Source organism: Perissodus microlepis, chromosome 18 (assembly GCF_051167445.1).
Source record: "Perissodus microlepis isolate ML-2025 ecotype Zambia chromosome 18, ASM5116744v1, whole genome shotgun sequence".
In the NCBI taxonomy this organism is placed as follows: domain Eukaryota; kingdom Metazoa; phylum Chordata; class Actinopteri; order Cichliformes; family Cichlidae; genus Perissodus; species Perissodus microlepis.
The window spans coordinates 13,096,588-13,115,136 of NC_140478.1; the positions used below are offsets into that span (position 1 = coordinate 13,096,588).

The following is an 18,549-nucleotide window of genomic DNA, read 5'->3' on the forward strand; positions in this document are numbered from 1 at the left end:
ATAGATACCCTTCTTTTTGTCCCGGCTAATCAGGATCAGAGAGAGAGGTCGTACCGCATAATGAGGACCTTCTCTCGGAGTGTCGATGTCACGGGTCTCAACCCCCTCACTGTTTACGTGTTTCATGTGCGTGCTCGCACAGCTGCTGGATATGGAGAGTTCAGCACTCCCTTCGAATTCTCCACAAATTCAGGTATTCAAACAGCGAAGTTCAGTAGTGGGAGTTTTAAAAGAAGCAGCTATCACTTTTTGGTTGGTGACTTCTGTGTCCTTCCTCCTTAGATCCCTTCCCTCTGATTGGAGAAGGAGTCAACTCTGCCTTCCTGCTGTTGTCTGTCAGCGGGGTTGGAATTTTACTGCTGATATCTGCAGCTGTCTTCATCATTAGTCGCAGGTATATATACACACACACACACACACAGACACACACACAGCAACACAGACATACAAACACAAAAGAACCCATCCAGTAGCCATACACACCTATAGACTTGTTAGGCCGGCTAGAAAGTTCTCATCAGTGCAAAGCTGACGTCAACACGAGTGCAGCCTTTCTGTTAACTACTGCTTCTGACCAAACTGCTTCAGCGCACACAAACAACAGCCACAGTTCCCCTGCTATTGTGGGCCTAAATAATGTGTGTGTGTTACCTGAAGCTTTTAAAAGGGATTAAAGTGGAGACAGTGATAATCCCTTTGTCCCTGACTTGTCATTACAGTCTCTTCAGCAACATAGCATGTGTGTCAGCTTCCGCTGGCGTGCACCCTCACCAGCATGCGCAGATGCCCACACACACACTCACGCACACACCTGCTCAGACACAAAGGTGTTTTTGACAGTCTCTTTGTTTAATGGAAAACACCTTTTATCTTGCGCTACCTGAGGCGTTGTGCCTCCTCCCTCTCTCGCTTAAATGCTTTGATCTGGTCGTTCTATGCTTTCCTGCAGCCCGTTGCTCTGCCTTCCTCATTGTCACTGCTTTCTGTTGCGGCAAATCCTTGAAAATCCAGCGAAAGGCAGCGAAACAGCCCTGCTAGAAGAGAAAGCACACAAAGTTAAAAGCAGTGTGACACACATGGCCTTTTGTCAGGTCAAATGACTAAAAATCACAGCACAAAAGACCCAATAAATGAAAAAGATGGCTACGGGCTCACTTATCTTCATTGTCTGTCCCTCATTTATGTCTCATCAGGAGGAGCAAGTACAGTAAAACAAAGCAGGACTCGGAGGAAGAGAAACATCTTAACCCAGGTACTGCATATGTGCACGTAAGGTCTCGTGGATGCTGTTTCTCCAACTATTCCTTCAGATCCACCTGCACATCTTATACGCATACTGCCAAAAGATATTTACATAACATATGCAGTTATACAACAATTTCTCACCCTCCTCTGCATCCCTCCTTCTCCTCCTTCATCTCGTCTCCTCTCCCACCTCTCCTACCTTTGCAGGAGTGAAAATCTATGTGGACCCGTTCACCTATGAAGACCCCGATCAGGCCATCCACGAGTTTGCCAAAGAGATTGATGTCAGCAGTATTCACATTGAGAAGGTTATTGGCATGGGTAAGCCTGGCATCAGTGCTCGCGCACACTCACAAACCCACACACACATGCTTACTTGGCGCTGACGCTGCTGTTTTTGCTATCTCTGTGTGTGTGTAGGAGAGTTTGGGGAGGTGTGCAGCGGTCGGCTGCGTGTGCAGGGGAAGAGGGAGATCTACGTGGCCATAAAGAGTCTGAAGGCAGGATACTCTGACAAACAGAGGCGGGACTTCCTGTCTGAGGCATCCATCATGGGACAGTTTGACCACCCGAACATCATCAGGCTGGAGGGCGTCGTCACAAGATGTGAGTAGTGCTCAGGTTAGAACTCAGTGTGGAGATTTTGCCTGATATTTATAAAACTCTTTATCTCTTCAGGTAAACCATTGATGATCATCACAGAATATATGGAAAATGGATCTCTGGATGCATTTCTTCGGGTATGGGCCCTTTTATTATGCTGTCATCTCCTGTTATGAAACTAATATAAATTTTGGTTCTGAGTGGTATTTAAAAAAATGTGGTGAAAAGGATTTAAATCACAGATGAAATGCAGTCAGTCATGACTGTACTGCTAGCTGTGGGTGTCTGTGTTAACTTGCCTTCCTGTCTCTGCAATTGTACCATTTCAGAAACATGACGGCCAGTTTACAGTGATCCAGCTGGTCGGCATGCTGCGCGGCATCGCCTCAGGTATGAAGTACCTGTCAGACATGAACTACGTGCACAGAGACCTGGCAGCACGAAACATCCTGGTGAACAGCAACCTGGTGTGTAAGGTGTCCGACTTTGGCCTGAGCCGAGTTCTGGAGGACGACCCAGAGGCCGCCTACACTACAAGGGTAAGACACACTGTTATTTTCCTCATGTTAAAACAATGCTTTGCTTTTAATGATTGCAAATTCATTATTCTTTCTCACTTACATATTTCATATATATATGTGCTATCACATCTTCAGTTCACACATTTGTTGTTAAAGGCGGCCAAAAAGCTGTAGAATTCGTCAAATGAATAGACGCCGCTGAAAGAGCGAAGCTTAGAGCAATAAACATTAGTAGTGAGGAGGTTTTTTCGCCCCCGACTGATTAAATGAAATCATAAAAAACATAAATTATTCAATTAACCAGTGTGACTTTTACTGCTGTTTTAGGAGGCCACTGGGACTTATCTTTCTCCTGGGGGGAAAATCCCCATCAGATGGACTGCTCCAGAAGCTATAGCCTACAGGAAGTTCACCACAGCCAGCGATGTGTGGAGTTATGGTATCGTTATGTGGGAGGTGGTTTCATATGGAGAGAGACCCTACTGGGACATGAACAACCAAGATGTGAGTAATTTTAATATTATTGAATCCATGCGATGCCTTGTAGAAAAAAAGAAAAAGAATGCTGGAATTCTTGATGTGTGTGAATGATCTTTATCCTCGAAGAAAGAGTGAAAGTAAAAACAATGGCTTATGTGATGTAACACAAAGCTGTGTTTTTGGACATGTGATCAGCTCTGAAGCTAAAATGACATATACACATATACTACAGCTTCTGAGCCACAAGCATTAACATTAATTAGAATTTTCACAAACAAGTTGTGAGCTGTGACTTTCTCTAGAAGTCAAATTAAACTTTTGCTAATGTTCACACAGGAAATGGGACTTAAATTAACCCCGTCTACACAACACACCCCACTTCTTTTGCATATTTCAGACAAAAATAAACTGTCCTCTGTGTACTTCTCTCTGAGCAGTGTCTTTGACCTCTGTGCTGTTTGTAAAATGCAAAAAAAGTGCAAAATTTGGGTTTGAGATCCTTGGGTAAGTTGAAAGCAATCAGAGGACGTTTTATTGAAGATAAATATTGAGACTTATATGAATTGGCTGCTTAGAGTCATTCCTCAGCCAAGCCAGGCAGTAATTGTGTTTTTAGGACTCTGCACCAGCGACAAATGCAGCTGGAGGCACTATGTTTTCTGCTTTTCCATCCATCATTAGTCTCTCTCTTACTTGTTAACATGATATCTCAGGAATGCCTTCAGGGGAATTTTTTTCAAGTCTGGCACAAACGTTCAAAGGTGAAGGTCACTATGGCGGGAAAGGATTTCATTACATATGTTTACTTGGATTTAAGGGTGGGCTGATTAGATTAGACTGATTTTCTGGATAAACGTCACTGTGACCTCATAGAACAAGCTTTTTGGACATAGCTCAAGAATTCATACGCTAATTACACTGGAGAGGGTAAAGAGATGAAGTGATTAAATTATATATCATCGTGTGCTGCAAATGTGCTTTCGGTGTTGTAAGCCAGTAATAGAAGGGGAAATGGATGTAAAATATTACTTGATTTGTTCAAGGACCGACCGAGTCGGCTGTACTTTGTAAACTTTTATCGACATATGAAGAAAAATGGTGTTACAGAGTTCATTTGGAGTAGTTGAAATAACTAAGATGACGTGTGGACATGTCTGCAATGTGATGGATTTCATCTGCAGCACTGTTTGGACATTTAGTTGATTTTTATTTTGTCCAAGTATTAAAAGGGGGAAATTTGCACAAGCAGAGGTGCACTATGCACTTTATTAGCTTATTTTTTGTAGTGCATAGATTTATATTATAAACTTACTTCACTAACAGAAACAAGTGAACTTTGTTTTCTTTCTTTATGAATATCCCGGCTATACTTTTCATACCGAGACGGGTTTTGACTGAGTAGCATTTTAGTATCGCAAAGGTTTACAGAGTGTGTTGCAGACATGTGCTGCTTGATATCTGCACTGCACACAGGAAAATGCAGAGCTGCACACATCTGCAGGAAATTAAAATCAATCGCAGTTAGTGGTGAGACGACTTTGGGAACCGTTTGGAAAACAACAAGCGAGTAATAAATCTTCAGGGAGAAGAATTTGCTTTGCTATTCGTGAAGTTTAAACGGTAGTCGCACAATTTTCATCATTTCCTTACAAAAACCACAGATTTATTTAAAAGTCTAAAAAAAAGTGTTTTCTGACAGTAAGTATACACCACAGCATTTTTTTAGCTAAGTGACTGTACAAGTTTTAGATGGGTTGCCATAATATTTTACCCAGATATTTGTGGTTCACAGAGAATGAATCATAATAATATTTGTCATCCTTATTTTTTCTGGAGCTGCAGAAAAGCAAGAGCGGGTCAAAGTTGGTCATTAAATGTTTGAAAGCTATCATCCAAATTTAAGATGATGAACATGGTGAACATTACACATTGTCATTAGGTAGATTAGTGTAGCGCCCATTCAGTGAGAGTGTAAACCGAGTTATTTGGCTAGAATTTACATGACAGGCTGTTACCATAAAAGCTAACAGATAAGCAGCTGATGCTACTGCTTTGAAAAGAAGGACAATTAGTAAATGGACGTTTTATGCTTCTTAAAAAGCAACACATGAACTGTGCTCTGCATGAGGATAATTACCAATGCTAACCAAGTCAGCTGCTAAGTAATCAGGAAAGCTCACCTTATAGCTTCAAATGGCCATTTAAACATAAACAGGTGCAGTTTCACATTTTCTTGTGTTTGGTCTGCGTTTAACAATTTTCACATGTGACCAAATTTTTGGAACATCTTGGGTTTTCTGATAACAATGTGAAACCTTTTTTAGGTGATCAAAGCAATAGAAGAGGGCTACCGACTGCCTGCGCCCATGGACTGCCCTGTGGTGCTGCACCAGCTCATGTTGGACTGTTGGGAGAGGGATCGAGCAGAGAGACCCACGTTCAGCCAGATCCTCAGCATGTTGGATAAACTCATACGCAACCCTGGGACTTTGCGCCGGACAGGAGGGGAAAGGTACTTACAGTGCACGAAAGCAAAGACAGAAATTTCCACAGGAAAGTAGCGATTACATGCACATCCACACATATCCAAATTCATATTGTACTCACACCCACTCCCACATCTTTATGAATTTTTTTCTTCAGTTATGATTTCACACTCCTATTTTAGTTCCTGTCCACCACCAACCTGCTGTTTTTTTCTGCACATATAGACCCACAGGCACAATACTGGAGTCAGGGGTGGGTTCAGAGGTGTGTGTGTCGGTCATACCGGAGATGTGTGTGCCCGAGTGGTCGCTGTGTGAGTGGCTGCAGTCCATTGGGTTGGAGAGGTACAGAGACACCCTTGCAGCAGCGGGTTACACCAGCCTTGACAGTCTTCTGGCTCTCACACACCAGTAAGTGTACCTTCATGTGAAAATGGATTGAAATAGGAGCCACTCTGGCATTAAAAATGTCTTAAAAATGGAATCTGTGATTTTTTTAAGCATTGGGCATAATCGAGTTAAAACTAGCAACAGAAACCCACTCGTATTTCTGAATCAAAATTCAGTGTCATGAAAAGCTGAAACAGGGTGTAAGAAATTTATTTATTCTGTATAATCGCAGCTTTCATTCTGTCCTGTAATATTTAACACTTTAATGATTTCAATGCTTATTAACTGAAAAACATCAGTGATGATCCATATTACAGTCTTTTTAAAGTACCTTCTGTTTGTAAGCCTTGTTCAGTTTAACCAGAAAGATAATTAGGGGGGAAAGTGAGTGATAAAAGCTACTCACGACTATAACATTACATCATTTAAAAAGCTAGTGTCACCTCATAATCTTACAAATGCTTCTTTTTGTGTTAATTGGGTGTTCTCATTAGCAGCGAGTTTAGCTCACACTCACTCTTAATGGCATTAAAACAGACCTGTTTTGCATTTGTAGACTGTATATAAAAGAAGGATGCAACCTTCTGTGATGAATGGTGATGAGACAAACCCAGCGTGAGACACAGAGGCAGGGGAGGTAAAAAGCAAAAGAGCCTTTGTTGGCAGAGAGTCTAAAAGGTAAAAATTAAGCGTAAAACTAGAACCGGGCAGAAACAGCTGAGATTATAAAAATGCGTTGTAACGGAGAAGAAAACAATGACTATAAATAAATACGCTGTGAGCTAATTACACAGCAAGACACAGGAGGGAGCAGGATAGAGGTGGAAATAATGAGTCCCAGGTGAAACAAAGCAGGAATAAATAGAGAATCACAAAGATGGAAACAAAAGAAATAAAAACTAACCTTCAATGTTAACTAGGGATTAACCAAATGACAAATAATACTGATAAAAGTAGAAAGACGACGATACACAACTCATGTAAGGCACGAGTTACTAGGAAGAGAGAAGGAAGAGGGAAACGCTGTGGGGATTATAAAGGTAATAAATAAACTCAAGAACTAGAACACAAAATCAAAACAACCCAAAACCAAAGGAAGTTAAAAACTAAAAATGTCACAAACTTCTCAAAAACATAGGACTGTGACACATCCATCCATCGTCCTCTGCTTCCTCACTTCAGGTTTAGCTCTGAAATGCTGGATTCTTTCTAATAGTCAGCAGGGTTCAATCACTCCAGTTGCAAAAAAGCAAAGGTCCAAGTCTTTTTTCTAGATTTACAAACCTGTAAACTGAACCACTAGTACGAAGACTTTTTTTTTTAACAAAGAGTAATGTTTATTTTGTAAATTTTAGTCCCATTTAAATGTAAAAGGCAGAAATGTTTTGTACGTGGCTACACTCCAACTGAGAAATCATTGACCAGCCAGTTCTCACTCCCGAGGCATAATATAGCAAGTCCCGAGGCGTTCCTGAGTAACGCGAAAGGTGACCTACTGCGTTCTTATGCTACGCGCCGGGTTATGGATGAAATCCAGTAGAATGATGGTCCTGCGGTAATACACGTTCCAGCCATGTATTCGAGCCCTAACTCTAACCTCATCCCTAACTTTAACCAGCACTTTAATGACGTTAGCTAGTATTTTCCAAAGCGATTTAAGTTAAACGAACATATATGTGTAGATTCATTCCAAAAGGTTCTCATGTTTCCTCATTTTTCTGACCTCGTAATATAAGGACGTGTTGGGTGGCAGGAAGCGTATTAAACTGACGATTTGTCACCTAGCGTAAAATGTTACGCTTTGGGAGTGAGAACGTGTTGCATTGACATGTAAGCATGCAGTGTCCTCGACTTCTAAGCCACACCCACTCCTCACTCATCATGCACGCTTTTTTTTTCTTTTTTTTTTTAAAGCAAGTTGGCGATCATTTTAATGTATCAAGCCCTGAAGATGGGAACCCACAGACCAATTCACGTTAGACATCACATTAGCTGCAGTGGCCATTTTTTATATACAGTCTTTGTTTTAATAGCATGTGGTTTCTTGATTACGTTGCTTCGTTTTGTTGCTTTACTCTTTTAGTGCTGGGAGACAATGGTGTTTGCGGTGCAAAGGCATGAAGTATATTAAACTCTTCACATTACGGCTGTAGTTTAACTGATAGACCGCTGGCCTGTTATTACCCAGTGATTTAAACGCATAGTTGAGCAGATGCGAAACCCTAAATATCTCCAAATGTTTGTGTGTGGTGAAAGTCAAAGTGTCGGTCAATTTAGAATAAGTAGGCTCATGATCAAAAGAAAATAACAGCCAGCCTTATCCCTTAAATACTGCATATTGTGCCTTTGTGTGTCTGAACATTTATCTCTGTCTGTGCACCCACAGGGAGATGGACAGACTTGGAATAATCACACCGTCACATCAGGACATACTAATTGCTAGTGTGCAGCAAGAAATATTCTCTCAAATGCAACACATGCAGCACACTATGGTTCCAGTCTGAGCTGGCGAACGGATACAAACCTGTTTCATTTACCTCATCTGTGCACTTTAGAGGGACTTTTCACCAGTGGAAATATAAAGGAGCGGCGTAAAGTAGAAACGCAAAGCGAGACGGAAGAAAGGAAGAGAGAAAAGCAGCACTTTTTGTGAACTTCCATCCTGTGGAGTTTTCTATAAACCGTGATCTGGACGTGGTCGCCGATAGCGTTGAGCTACCGGCAGCTTAGACTGAAGCCTCATCCTCTTATCCAGTTTCACTTCTTCTCCTCTTTTCTCATCTGTTTTCTGAAGGCTGACATGTGCATAAGCAGAATGGCTTCCAACCTAGTTTGTCCCTTTGGCTGCTTTTGTGCTCGACTTGAACAAAATGTATTTTGTTTGCTCGTGTGTCTGTGTTTGTGCGGCGTGCGTAGCGTGAGTGCATCCTACATGAATTCTCCCTCGTCAAGATGTCAGCTATCATTGAATAACCTTAATATGCAACGTTAAAGAGGGAGCAGGAGAAGCCGGAAAGAATGTATCATTACGAGCTCTTACTAGTTTCATACAGGAGGAGGATGCTAACCAATTGTATGATTTCGCTTGTGTTTTTCTTTTTTTTATATTCATGTTTTTATTTTAAACTGTATGAACTTTTGATTCTGTTGAAGTAGAATATTTAGATTAGGATGTTGTCCATCGGTGTCCGTGTACTTGTCACTTGTTTGATGCTAAGAAATAGATACATGAAGCAGTTTGTTTATTTATGAGCTTTTTTTAAAAAAAAAAAATCTAGTTTGTGCATAGTAAAATAGAAACACTGAGAAATGTTGTAATGAGTGCCATATTGCATTGCAATAAATGCCAAACCATCAGTGTATGTAGGCTTTTAATTGTGTTTGAACAGAAGTTTGGAACTGTAATATATTTAAAGTTCACTGTAATGCACTCTCCGGGCTCTTTATGTTTATAATTTCTCCGTTTTGGCAGAAGAAAGTGTCCTCTGTGAAAGTCGAGACTTAGTCAGAGGTGCCTGTAACAAGGAAAACAACTCCAGAAGAACACCCAGCTGAAAGTCTGCTGGTGTTATCGCACACAGTGTTGCGTTTGAGTGGGTACGAAAGAGAAAAGAGACACAGAAGAAGAGAAAAGAAGGGAGACAGAGTGGGAGAAAGGAAAAGCTGTGAGGAGAAAACAAACTTAAATTAAAAGAAGACAAAATTAAGAGTGGGCTGTCACCAAGAGCATCTGTGTGGCCTCGTGCTTTTTTAAAAAATTTTTGGTTTCTTTGTTTCTTCTTCAGTTTTTTTTCTCACTAAATTGGGCTGAGCCTGCAGTGCAAACATGTCAAATCAGCAAACATCTGTCTCCCGCTACACCGCCACACAAACATACACTGCATATATATGTGTATACTGCGACACACACAAACACACACCAGCGAGTTGATTGGAGGAACCCTTTGATATATATATAAAAAAGGCGAAGATATGATTGGGTTTCATTCTGGCAAAAAATGTCAATGTTTTTCCGTCCTAATGAGAGTTGCCTGCGCACCAGGAAGCGAATACACACACACGACCCCCTGCCTCCCTCTCAGTACGTCCAAATCACACACAGCAAGCAAAATGCTGATGGTGGTTAATGAGGCGGAAGCCTCTGAGTAAGAGACAGAAAGAGGAAGAGAGAGACAGAGGGAATGAGTTGTGTTGGCTCGGAGCAATGAAACAGGCAGCTTTCGTCAAATAATGAGACACTGACACCACATTTAGCAGGTAGGCTTTTGGAATGATGCATCAATGCACTGAACTCTACCTGGAAAAAAAAGAAACAGAGTAGCAGCTGTCTTATTAAGAAAAACTCTTCAAAGGATGAATAAACTCACTATCCACTGTTTCAAACTTGGCTGTATGGATGTAACATGTGTGACTAAGCTGGTAGATGTGCTCTGCAGGTGACTCTGTTGGTTTTGTCGTCACTTAGTGTGCAAATTTGAATCCTGCTGATTTTGGTGATTACCTGATATTTCCTATAGTGGCGCCATCAGGCAAAGGCACGGGAAAGAGCCTCTCTCATCAGTCCCGTTTCTCTCCCTTATCTCACTTTTTTTTAAGTAATGAAAACACTGTATCTCAGCTTCAGTCATTCCAGTCCACTCTTACGACATCATTGCTAAAACGACACAGTCCGACTTGTTCCTCGCTTCACTGTGTTGCTTTTAATTTGAAATCGTCGCGTTATTAGCCAGACGTCGTTTTTCTGTGTCAAACGCTACTTTTAAAGCGTAGCACCCTACTTTTAGGGGGCTTTCACATGGCACATCAACACATTTTAACCTTTAGCGCATCTTTTCAGACAGTTTCATCGCCACTGTGGAAAGGTCATGTTAAAGTAGCATCAGTAAAGTCCAAACTTTACCGCCAGTAGGGCAGGTGTTTATTAGTCATAGGTTCAGGAGTTTGAGTCTTCTTGGTTTGTGAAATGTCAGCAGCTGTTGAATGGACAGTAATGAAATTTGATGCAAACATTTGTAATTCAAAGACGATGTTATCTTTTGGTTTTTGCTCCAGTGTCAGCATGTTGATCCTTTCCCTCTCTGGCTTTGACCAATTAACTTTTCTTGTGTTGTGTTCAGTGTCAAGCACAAACTGTTAGCATGTCAAAACACTAAGATGTGAACCATCAATACGTTAGCATTAGCTTATTTAGCTCTAATCGCTGTAAACCCTTGAAAAGATTCCCCTTTGCATATCCAGAAGTCTATGACAAAGTTTTTTTAGCAAAGATATTACATGCACCACTTTTAAGGTTACATTTTCATTGCATTTATTACTATAAAGCTCTGCCTGTAGGCGTTCCGAGTTGTCGTCAAATTGATCAATCACGGGGATAAAAAGGACAGTTTAGTGCTGAATCCACATTGACTGATGGTAGAGTGAGCAGTAGATATTTTAACCCTAAAAGACACTCTTGTTATATTGAGAAGGGCAGATCAAATTGAATCTTTCTGTCTACGTGTCTCAGTGGGAGGCGATTGTGGGTTTTTGTCCCTAGATTAGGGTGGGTACAGAGCCGGCTAATCCTACCCGCTCTTCCATGTGGGAGTGGCAGTGGGGTATCTTTGCTGTGCAGCCAGCCGTAATCTAATGGGAGCGAGATCGTGCTTTGTACACGGGCACGCTCGCTCACACACAGCTGGAGACGCACAACACAAAGTCTAGATTTGTTTCAGGATTAAAAGCATCACCTCAGTAACTGACATAGTGCCACAAGCATTCCCACGGTAAGCCCGATGAGGTTGCCTCTGTGTGCATGTGAGGCCGTGAGCGTGCCAAGCGTATGCGTGAATGCGTCTGTATTTCTGCCGGCTGCTGTTGAGCGTTATATATATATAAAAATCAGAGAAAAAAAAGAAATGAGCGGAGACAAATTTATGTACACACTCACATCCAGACACACAAACTCGCAGCATTCAGTACCACTGGAGAAGCAGCTGCCTAAGTTGGCAGCCCATGTCCCTCTCATTATGCTGGCCAGTCACTCGTGTCCTGGCTCTCTCTCTCCCCTGCTGCTGCTGCTGGACAGGTAGCATCTGACACACATTAGCCTGCTATTAATAACTTCTGTTGCAGCCATTATCACACACTTAGGGAAAACGATCCCCAGGGTGCCATTTTTGCAGAGACATGCATTAAATATCCAAAACCACCCGATTTTCTCTGAAGTTCTGCAAGCAAAGCAACCTTTTTGTAAGACAAGATTCAGTTTTGCTTAGATGGAAACTCTTGTCAGTTGCAGTGCAATGATTCGATTACCCCTTTGTGTCTTTTTTAAAATGAGATTTTATGCCTTTTTAATGAAGATAGTAGACACTTTAGGATTAATCCAGGATGTCTGTGAGCTCAGAAGTAAATCCTAAGGAATGTGTGTGGGTGTCGTCCATGGACCTCACCCAATAGAAAGGGAATACCACAGTGATTAAGATTAATCCTACAGGTTCGGACAATCAACACAAATACCATCACAGGATCTCCACCATCAATATCCTGTGGTGCTCTTTCTTGGGTTCTTTACAACCTGATTCAGTGTTGACATTGTGTCTGTTCAAATAAAGGTGTTATTGGGTCATGGAACAATATTTCTTACAAGGATCATGGTGTGTTAGGTTAGCCTATATGTTTACCCTTCTTATAAATGATGCCTCCAGGATTGGCAGGAGGTCAAGGATTCAACCCTTGGTGCAATAAACCTTTGTGAGTGTATAGAAACATATACAGTGAATTGGGGTCTTAGATGGATTTGACTGTAATACCGTTGTTGCTTTTGGTAGTAACTTACTTTATTGGGGACCGAACCTATGATCACAGGAGCAAAATTCTGTTTATTATAGTTTTTCAAAAAGCCTTTAATATCTTCAAAATAGCCCCTCAGAGACTAGTAACTATGCTAAAGTCAATAAAAAATATATTACATAAAAGTTTGCATGTTACTGAGTGAAATAAGTATTTCATCAACAAGCAAAACATGACTTTCTGGAGAAATCCTTGTTCTTACCCATAGCAGAGAGGTGTTTCTTGTAGATGATCACTGGGTTTGCATAAATCTCAGGAGTTCCTCATAAATTCTCTAAATCCTTAAGATTTCTTGGCTGCTGCTTGGCAACTTGAAGTTTCAGCTCCCTCTGCAGATTTTCTATAGGACTAAGTTCTGGGGACTGGCTAGGCCACTCCATGACCTTAGTGTGCTTCTTCCTTATCTGCTCCTTTGTTTCCTTGGCAGGATGTTTTGGACTATAGCAATGCTGGAAGTCTCAGTCACAAATGATCTACAGTGTGCTTAAGGGAAGGAGGTTCTAGTCCAGGTTTGACAGTGCGGCACACGGACAGATTCATTGTCTCCTCAACATGTTGAAATCATCCTGTACCCTTAGCAGAAAAACAGCCCAAAGCATAATGTTCCCTCCTCTGTGCTCGACTCGACTCAACAAACTTAGAAATTCAGCTGGAGACCAAATCATTGTTTCCTCACATTACTTCCACAGTGTCTCACTGAGCTTTTTTCTGGCTGAGGTATCTTCCTGTTAAAAGGAAGTTTTCCCCTCCCGCTGTCCCTAACTGCTTGCTCATAGAGACTCATCTAATTCCTGAAGTCTTCTCTGTATTATTGTAGGATCTTTACCTGTCAATATAAAACACCCTGCGATTACTGTTGTTGTGATTTGGTGCCAATTGAATTGAATTGAATTGAATTGAATTGAATTGAATTGAATTGAATTGAATTGAAGGAGGAAATTGTTTGAATAATTTGAATAAATCTGAAACCTAACATAACATAACCATAACATATAACATTTGTCTTATTTGGAATAAGTATGGAACAAATCCACGTCACTCTCCTTTATCTGCTACCCATGCACCTCTAGAGAGAAATAACCAATGAGAGCTGGCACACAGAAACATACAGGACTAGTCAATCATCCAGTCCAGAGCTTCAGCAATATCTGATTTAAGATCAGGTGGATGGGGGAATGCTTGTCTGACTCTGTTTAAGCAGGGCAGAGGAGAAATGTAATAAGTGATAAGTGGTCAATCCAGTCTCGCTCTGCATGCATCTTTGTGCCTCTATGTGTGCAGTGCATTCGTCCACATTAGTCCATTTTAATATACAGGCAAAACCTTGACAGCTCTGCAGGCTTCTAGTTCTGATAAAGCTCCACAAAGGTACCAAGCTGGATTTGTTTTATGTTCCACCGCAAACCACGTTAAATTGACGAGAACCCCACGAGCAAAAGAGACAGATTAAGAAGACACGGGCAGAGGCGAAGCACGGCAGCACGCTGTCAGGGAAAGTTTTGTCCTTCATCAGCCCTCCATCCCTTTATTCATCCATCTCATTAAGGATGGCTAGATGATCAATAGGAGAGAAGCAGTAGAAGGGGATTAGGATTAGAAATCGATGGCTTTGTTTTCTTCAGCCTGCCAAAGATAAACACTGCCTTAAGACACTGTCAACGCAGTGGAGACTCTTTCAAGGCTTTTCATGTGTGTGTGAGAGGGCACAGCATTCCCTCCGCGTGGACGCGCAGACATCTGTTAGCAGCTTCTCACGCCAAGTTAAAAAGAGATGTTTCGATCCCTGCCATGAGACTGGGAAAAGGGGGAGATGGGCTCCAACTTAGCGGGAATCTTCTACGGTAAGATTCAACCAAGGCTCTAGCTGGGATTTTAGTAGACTTTTCATCCAGCGCACTTCATCACTCCATTGTCAGCAGTGTTGAACTGTGAGTGGGAGATACAGGTTATGCATCACAGATCAGAGACTGACTTCACATCAAGTCACCATTTTAAGACTCTCTCAGAATAGCTGGAGATGACTGATGAAGAGGTAGTATCATAATTTGCTGGCTACAAAGAAAAGTGATGCTCCTAAAAACCTGTGTGGGCTGCAAGGAGTGAGGCAAGGCATTCTGGGTAGGTGAGGCTCCACCTCCCACACAGAGATTCAAAAACATACCCCCTGCTTTGATCTCTCTTTCTCTGCTTTCTCTCTCTGCTCCTCTTCTTCTCTCTTCTTTTCACGTGCGTGTGCAGACGCACACACACACTGCACACTCACCCTGTTTGTTCTGGCTTTCGCCCCTCTCTGCTTTGAAAGAACAAAGCCATTTGTTTATGTTTCCTGCAGATGAAAGCTCAGCTTTGTGATGGCCCATTCACCCCAGGTACAGATGCTGCCGCTCCACCGTGTTTCTTTAAATCCATGAATTATTTCGAAATATTTTTAGTTTATTACTCCTCGTCTATGGTCTATGTTTCATTCCCCAACCTCTTTGTTTCTTCTTTTTGTGATAATCACCATGATAATATTACTTTTCAAAGTCACAGGTGTCTGATGTCTATCCCAGCCTGCATGTGAGCAGAAAGCAAGGGGAGGAGCAGAAATAGATTGGAAAGGAAAGATAGTCATACAGTTTCTAGTGCATCTAATATGCATGTGATTGGCTTTGGAGCTTACAAAACAGCCTCAAGCGGACATTAGGAGAACATGCAAACTCCAATCTAGGAAACATCATGCAGGTCTGATGCAACTATTTCACACTAAAGAATCATTTTTTTTCGTTTTAGCGCTCATCAAGCGAGCCCATTTTTTATCTAATGAAGACACATTTCTACAAATGGTCAAAAATATAGACCTGGGGTTTAAGATTCAAGAAAACCCCACCAATCAAGAAAGCACTTGGTGACAGTGGGAAGGACAAACTCCCTTTTAACAAGAGCAAACCTGAAGGTACAGCCATCTGCCACAACCAGTGGGGGGTGAGAGTGATGTGTGATGTAAAATAATCACTTGAAGAGAAGATAAATGTAGTGAATTTTAATGAGGACTCTTTTTCCATTGCAGGTGAATGTACAGCAGTGGTACAGTGTACGTACTGGATCAGTGCACAGTAAACGGTACCCATGCCATATTCGTTAAAACTGGATAACATGCCTGCTTGTGTTACTGTGTGGATTAGTAATGTTTTACCAGTACATGTTTGACTGTTATGGTGCTCTATGGCAAAGTGGAATAAAGTACTGTTCACTGTTCTATCAAACTTTGGCTACACAGATTTTTTTTTTACGTTATTTGTTCTCACTTATATATTTTTTTTTAAAAAAACGTTGTCTGCCCCTCTGTACATCTGGTCTTAACTCCGTTTGGTGGTTAAAAGTTGGTCACTTTCACCAAAGTAACCCCAAAGAAGAGGTTCTCAACATGTGAAAATAAAACTGGGAGAACAAACAGACAATAGTCCGATGATGCTATCATGTTGACCTGCATTTCGATAGATTCAGCATGTATCTTTTATTTTTTTGTTTAAATGATGCTCAGTTGGCACTAAGAGGCCCAAAGCATGCCAAGAAAATATTCCCTAAACCATTACAGCACCATCAGCAGCCTGAACCATTGATACCAGGCAGGATAGATCCATGCTTTCGTGTTGTTTACGCTGAATTCTGACCCTATCATCTGAATGAGCTTGAGACTCGTCAGGCCAAGCAATGCCTTAGCTTCCTGTTCTTACCTAACTGGAATGGTGCCCTGTATACTTTCCTGCTGCTGTAGCCCAGGTGCTTCAAGGTTTGACATGTAGTGGATACTGAGATGCTTTTCTGCATACCTTAGTTGGAACAAGTGGTTATTTAACTTGCTCTTGCTTTCCTGTCAGCTCAAAGCAATCTGGCCATTCGCCCCTGACCTCTGGCATCAGCAAGGCTTTTTGGCACGGAGAAGCGCCGCTCACTGGATATTTTCTCTTTTCAGAACATTCTCTGTAAACCCTAGAGATGGTTGTGTGGGAAAATCCCAGTAGATCAGTGGTTTCTCACTTTACTCAGACTTGGCTCATTAGATATTTGTATTAATGAGGCACTGAACAAGTGCACCTAATGAAGTGACCAGTAAATGTGTATATATACACACACCCACAAACACACACGCAGAGGCTTTTTTTACTCGCAAGTTTAACTATTACAAAAAAAGGCCAGTCACACCGCAACCTTAATTTAAACCTTATTCTAACTTTAGCTCTAAAACCAGGTCTTAACTCTAAAGCGGCTGCATTTGCTTAAGGTGTGAAAAAATTTGAGCCAGCCAAAATGTTCTACCTTTCACAAAATGTCATCGCTCTGGGCACTCAAATCGCTTCTCGCTAAGATAGCTGCACATGTTTTCATTTTCTAAAATGTATTTTTGTCTTAGGTTTCTGTTGAGAAATGACTACAATCACACACCTAGCTGAGCAGTACTTGAGAAAGCTGCAACCCACAGCCTGAACAGACAGTTTTTTTTAACAGGCACAATCACACACACGTTGAGCAAGTGTATCCTTGCAGCTGTCCTCTTTTGAAAAAAGTATCTTGATGATTGCCTGAGTGGACAGTTGTGAAATGTAGCTACAAAAACATGGCTTTAAACATGGAGTTAGTTGCACTTCTGGGTTTGTTAAAGAATATCCTTTTGGCTGAAAATCAGGAAGTAGGCATTAAATAGGATGGAGGGGGGGGAAGGGTGTGTGTCTGTGTGTGTGTGTGTATATGTGTGTGCACTGAAAGGTAGAAGGACAAAAAAGTGGAAAATCAAGAGAGGGACAATTTCATTCTCGGACAATTGGGCAGGTGGCTGCTGATCCTTGTCCATCACACATTCCATCAGTGCCCGACATGCCTGACTTGTCACCCTGACTGACATTCGCAGCTCTGGCCCACACAAGCACGCAGCAATACAAGTGTACCTGCACCAGCAGTCAGCAAATTCACTGCACACTTGATTATATTTACTCTGCACTTTATTTGTATTTTACTTTTCCTCAAAGCAAATGTGTTCACATGCTTACAAATTAAAGGAAAACTTGAACTCTGAGGCCCTTTTGCCGGCATGATTTGGGTCCACGTTTCCCCTTCGAGGAGAGAGACTGCTGAATCCAGCGATAAGCTTTATCCTGCAGCGAAACATTTCTTTCCAGTGATAGCAGTCTCTTCCGAGATGACGACGCTCCCATTCATGAGGCACGAGGGGTGGCTTGACGAGTGTAAAAATGATGTGAATCATATGCTTCAGCATTCACAGTCACCAGAACAACTTTGGCAGATTTCTGGATATCTCCACCGCTATCATCAAAACACCAAATGACTGAGTATATTTTGTAAGGGTGCTGTGTAATCTCTCCAGTTGTGTTACAGACATTTAGAGAATCATTATTAAAACACCTTTATGCTGTTTTATCCTTTAATTTGTCCCCCATCTGTGTATAGGCTACACCCAAGTGCGTGCTGTAGTTCAGTATATTTCCTCAGTACTTTTTATTGCTTATAATTAGCATCACTCTGTCTTTCCTCTGTTCTCTGTTCATTATAATAGAAACCACTATGACCAGCATCACTTTATGCAGACTATCAGCTAAAATTTCTGGTGAGCTGTTTTGGTTGAAGCCCTATCTCTTTCGAATGGCGCCGCATTTATAGCAGTAAGTCCTCTGGTGATTTATGAAAATAAATACATAAATACAATCTCCAGAAAAGCAGTCGAGATGTCATATCATTATGTTTGCATGCCTTGAAATGTCAGTGTGATGTGGAAGAGTGGGATGCGTGGCTTTAAATACAAGCCCCCCTTTTATCATCCATTAGAAACGCAATAAAATGACCTATAAGCAGCTGATATTCTGGTATATGTCTTTATGCAATTTAATTCTACGGTTCAACTAAAAGGGGTGAGAAACACTGTGCGACGTTTCAGGCACTGAGAACTCCTTTTCTGAGACACTCTGGTGCCATCTAGTGGACAACTTGTTTGTGAG

The 18,549-nt window shown here is 41.5% G+C and overlaps 1 protein-coding gene across 1 annotated transcript in view; it reads left to right on the forward strand.

Moving 5' to 3' along the window:
• LOC146367459 (ephrin type-A receptor 4-A-like) overlaps window positions 1–15,804 on the forward strand; it is a 33,430-nt gene extending 17,626 nt beyond the window's left edge. The window contains exons 9-19 of the mRNA XM_084913480.1: window positions 34–193; window positions 283–394; window positions 1,194–1,252; window positions 1,453–1,566; window positions 1,666–1,851; window positions 1,924–1,985; window positions 2,178–2,387; window positions 2,697–2,873; window positions 5,174–5,361; window positions 5,561–5,746; window positions 8,112–15,804. Of these exons, the coding sequence (XP_084769606.1) occupies window positions 34–193; window positions 283–394; window positions 1,194–1,252; window positions 1,453–1,566; window positions 1,666–1,851; window positions 1,924–1,985; window positions 2,178–2,387; window positions 2,697–2,873; window positions 5,174–5,361; window positions 5,561–5,746; window positions 8,112–8,229 (1,572 nt within the window). The 3' untranslated portion in view covers window positions 8,230–15,804. The remainder of the gene's footprint in view (window positions 1–33; window positions 194–282; window positions 395–1,193; window positions 1,253–1,452; window positions 1,567–1,665; window positions 1,852–1,923; window positions 1,986–2,177; window positions 2,388–2,696; window positions 2,874–5,173; window positions 5,362–5,560; window positions 5,747–8,111) is intronic.
• Window positions 15,805–18,549: the final 2,745 nt, after the last annotated feature.